Source organism: Lathyrus oleraceus, chromosome 6, assembly GCF_024323335.1.
Source record: "Lathyrus oleraceus cultivar Zhongwan6 chromosome 6, CAAS_Psat_ZW6_1.0, whole genome shotgun sequence".
Classification (NCBI taxonomy): Eukaryota; Viridiplantae; Streptophyta; class Magnoliopsida; order Fabales; family Fabaceae; genus Lathyrus; species Lathyrus oleraceus.
The window spans coordinates 380,810,368-380,815,358 of NC_066584.1; the positions used below are offsets into that span (position 1 = coordinate 380,810,368).

Sequence of the window (4,991 nt, forward strand, 5' to 3'; positions counted from 1 at the left end):
TCCACCCAATACTTACACCATACACTGTTCATCGTATTTATATGGTGAACAGTGTTTTTATTTTTTTAATAAATAAAAAAAATATTTATAAAAAAATATTTTTATTTTTATTTTTATTTTTATTACACAAATATAAAAAAAACTTATTAACCAATTTTATTATTGAATTAACAACAAAAATATAGATTATTAACCACATATTTTACTTATAATTCATTAACCAAATTTACTATTTTATTGATCAATAAAATACATAATATTAACTAAATTCTGACATTAAAATATATACAAACTTTGGTTAAAAATTAATTACTATATTTTATATTTTAATGTCAGAATTTGGTTAATAGTATATATTTTATTGGTTAATTAAATAATAAACTTGGTTAATAAATTATAAGTAAAATATGTGATTAATCATTTATATTTTTATTATTAATATAATAATAAAGTTGATTAATAAAAAAATTTATATTTATGTTATAAAAATAATTATAAAAATAAAAGTATTTTTTTATAAATATTATTTTTTTATTTATTAAAAAAAAAACCATGTTCACCGTATAAATACGGTGAACAGTATTTGGTGTAACTTTTAGCGTAGAAATAGCAATGTTCTATAAAAGAAATTCTTCTGTTTTTTTTTGTTTCACAACATTATCTATGTATTATAAATTTTTATACATTATAAAAAAATACTTCGTCAGTTTTTAGATGTTAATTAAGACAACAGTACTCTTCACAAGAATTGTCCTAATTATACATGATAGCAAAAGAAAACCGTGGTGTATATATATATATAATATATATATATATATATATATATATATATATATATATATATATATAATATATATATATATATATATATAATATATATATATATATATATATGTAAAAAAACCAAGTATCCTCATTCATAACTTTGGTATCAAAACTTCACACTACCATGGCTTTTTATCGCACAAACCTTCCAATTCAGGAACTATTTTCTCTTGTTTCAGTCATCTTTCTCTTGTTACCAACAAATCTAAACTCAGTACAAGCACTCTCCTTCAATTTCCCCAAGCTCACCCCTGGAGATTCTCGTATCACCCTCCAAGGCGATGCCGAGATTTTAGCCAGTGGTGTCTTAGCACTCACCAAAAGCTCACCACTTCCTCCAGATACATTTAATCCAACAACAGGTCGTGCCTTATATACAACCCCCGTGACTCTTTGGGACAATGCTACCGGAGATGTTGCCAGCTTCGTCACTTCCTTTTCTTTCGTCATGGAGACCTCGGGAGGTCCTATAACTGATGGATTGATCTTTTTCATTGCACCACCAGACACCGTGATCCCCATCAACTCAACCACACCATTTCTGGGAGTAGTTGATAGTCAAACTTCAATCAATCGATTTGTGGGTGTAGAGTTTGATCTTTTTCGCAATTCTTGGGACCCCGAAGGGAGGCATATTGGAATTGATATCAACTCTATAATTTCGACCAAGACAGTGCGACTTAGATGGAGGTGGGTGAATGGTTTATTGACTAAAGTAAGTATAATCTATGACTCTTCTTCTAACACGTTGAGTGCTCTTGTTACTTATGAGAGTGGTAGAATTTCCACCATTGCTCAAGTCGTTGATTTGAAAACTGTGCTCCCAAACATCGTTCAGATTGGTCTTTCTGCTGCTACGTTAACTAATCAATCATACAACATCCATTCATGGTCATTCACATCAAACTACATAACAAGAACAAGCCGTGTCTCAGACATATGAATAATGTTGTTGCAAGCTATGCTTACTAGCAGCTTGTAATAATAAACTACTATTTCTCAATAAAAACCCTGCTTACTTAGCAGCTTGTGTGAGATCTATGTGATTTCTTTTTAAATAAAGACTTTGCTTGAGCAATGTTTCTATTAAAGTCTCTTATTAATTCTGTGTTTTTTTCTTCTTCTTAACTATGCAAATACCTGTGCCATCATTGGCGATCATGGACTCTGACGCATCAGGGGTACAAATATTAAAATATAATAAATAATTAATTTATTTCTATACGAATAACATACTAAAAAATTATATTATACTAAAAATTTAGTACTTGCTTGATAATAGACTCATTCTCAATGTTCTAGATAATAATGAAAAGTGTTGTCCATGATTTTTTTATAAACAAGGATTTCATATAAAAAAAATATAAGAAATACTCTAACCCTCAACAAAATGGAAAAAAAAGAGACTAAACTGTCGTTCTAAGACATTTCAAATGAATAATACATTAATCATAAAAATTACAGAAAGATTGAAAATTACTACTCAAGCATACACTTCCACAATATAATTTTAATAAACAATAAGCCGTCCTCAAAATTAAAGATTTTATCTTGAAACAAAATATCGTTTCTCATCAGTTATATACTCCATTTAGTGGATTTTTTACCTAATTAACCCACATTTTCGAAGAAATTCCCAAAATAATCCAGTTTTCAAAAAAATTCCCAATATACCCCACTTTTAGAGGGAGGTGTAACACCCTTCTAAAATACCCCCAAATATTTAATTAAAATAACAACATATATTAATCAGAGTAAATATGCAATTTAAGGGTGTCACACAATGTTTCACACCATTCAACACCATAACTGTCATGCTCATTTATTTAATCAAATAAAACATTTGCATAATTCGCAGCGGGATAAAATCCATCATCAATACAAAACATGTAACACAATACATGTAAGCTTATTCAACAACCATCAATGAAAACAAGAAAGAAACATCCCATCCCGATGTTACATCTATCAGAGCATGACCCACTAAGGAGACTACACTAGACTCCAAGTATTAGCTTCTACTCAACTCATTGCTCGTTACCTGAAAAATAGTTGTAAGGGTGAGTTCCTCAATCGATATAATAAGCATTATAGAATCTCATGTCATGTTAAGTAATTTGACACATTAATCACCCTAATCACAACATACAATCAGTAACAGCACATCAGCTCAATATCGTATTCAACACCAACATAAAGCACAAGTATAATCTCAAATCATACTCCATAACAACACAAACACGCGTATAATATTGGAATACATCCATTCATATTATACGCCATACATACATTATGCAATGAGACTCCACACATGCGGTACCGACTATTCTTGAACATATAGTTCAAGCTCACCGATCCCTCCAGATACGGCTACTAAGCTCACTAGTCCCACTCATTTGAGACCTAGTGACTCACTCACTAATTCCTCACCATGGGAATTAGCTACAGCCCCGAAGGCTAGACTATGCACACTAATCATCTAGCATGCAGACATCAACAACAAACCCACAATGGTTCACTCACTAATTCCTCACCATGGGAATTAGCTACAGCCCCAAAGGCTATGCTATGCACGCTAATCATCTAGCAATACAGCATCAACAACAATTCATAATGGACATATGCTCACACTCTAAGCCATACAACAGTCCATTCACAAATACAGGCAATATATATACATTCACATCATTATGCATGCCACCATACATCATCAACACATGTATCAACACATCATTATCATGTAAATCCATTAAACACAGTATTAGCCCACTCTACTAATACCTATACTGCTCAAAACAGCGGGAAATAATCCCTACTATATCACACATCGATATAGGCAACCACCAATTAGGCACACAACATTTTAATTAACACTTTTTCCACTCTGCAACAGCGTTAACCGGTTAACGCCCTGGGTTAACCGGTTAACGCAGCACAACACGCTTCCTGTCCCAAAACTTAACAGTGTTAACCGGTTAACGCCCTGGGTTAACCGGTTAACGTAGCACAAACAGCAATATTTCAGCAATCACAACAGTGTTAACCGGTTAACACCCTGGGTTAACCGGTTAACGCAGACAAAACAGCAAATTTTCACAATTCAAAACAGTGTTAACCGGTTAACACCCTGGGTTAACCGGTTAACGCAAGACAGAAGCTGTTCCTGCGCTAACTCAAGCAGAATGCAGAATTCTCCGCATTTTCCGCCATTAGAGGACTTCCGGACCTCCGATTCCAATTCCGTAAAACGCTATACGTTCGGGAAAACACGACTCACACAATTACAGATCAAATTTCAGTTTTTAACACAGTTTATCCAGCATCATTTTCAGCATTCACAATCCCAATTAGGGTCAAATCAACGGCTTATCACTACCCATTACATATTATCCCATAATACCCATTAGTCGACGATAAACCCCCCTTACCTGATTAATCCGGCAAATCTTTGAGCTCTAAGCTTTTCTCTCTTCAACCTTCAGCCCTTGCTCTGTCTCTTTGCCCGTTTCCTCTTTCACGATCGTTTCTCTGCTTTTCACGTAAAAACCTTTTTACTCCAAATGGGCTCTTTTCCTTATTTCCAACATATATATATTTTCCAATAATAATAATAATCCAATAATATTTCCAATTAATTAATTAAATTAATAAATATTATATTAATTTAAATTAAATAATTAGCCTTATTTCATCGGGGTGTTACAGGAGGCGCCAATTGGATTGGCGCCCCCTCTTAAAAATTGCAAGGAGGCGCCAATTGGATTGGCTAGGGCACCTGCCCTAGCCAATCCAATTGGCGCCTGTGTGTAATTTTTAAGAGGGGGCGCCAATCCAATTGGCGCCTCCCTTAAAAAAGCCTCAAATGAAAAAACTTCCAACATGAAAGTTGTAGATCTTTTCAAGACAATGAATTTGAATATAAATTTTGCAACATTTGGAATTTGTTTGAGAAAGTTATGGGCAGTTGAAGTTGGACTTCTGAGTTTTTCAACTGTTATCTGACCGATAATGTTTTGTATTATTGCATGTGTTTCTTTTAGGAATATGAATTTTTGTCCAACATAACATTTGAACTAGACATCTTAAATTTTCCAATGCACATGGTCCCACCTCAAAATAAAAAAATGAGTGAGTTAGGTCCCTGCGAACTTGACCCAAAATTAGGG

At 33.1% G+C, this 4,991-nt stretch overlaps 1 protein-coding gene across 1 annotated transcript; it reads left to right on the forward strand.

Moving 5' to 3' along the window:
• Positions 1 to 887: 887 nt before the first annotated feature.
• Positions 888 to 1,916, forward strand: LOC127098213 (nodule lectin-like). The gene has a single exon (XM_051036739.1). It carries the CDS (start codon positions 950 to 952, stop codon positions 1,766 to 1,768), a length of 819 nt encoding a protein of 272 aa, XP_050892696.1. The 5' UTR covers positions 888 to 949; the 3' UTR covers positions 1,769 to 1,916.
• The last annotated feature ends 3,075 nt before the right edge of the window (positions 1,917 to 4,991 follow it).

Excerpts from the sequence above, each read along its gene's own strand:
- LOC127098213 (XM_051036739.1), top strand. The coding sequence starts at position 950 with ATGGCTTTTTATCGCACAAACCTTCCAATTCAGGAACTATTTTCTCTT.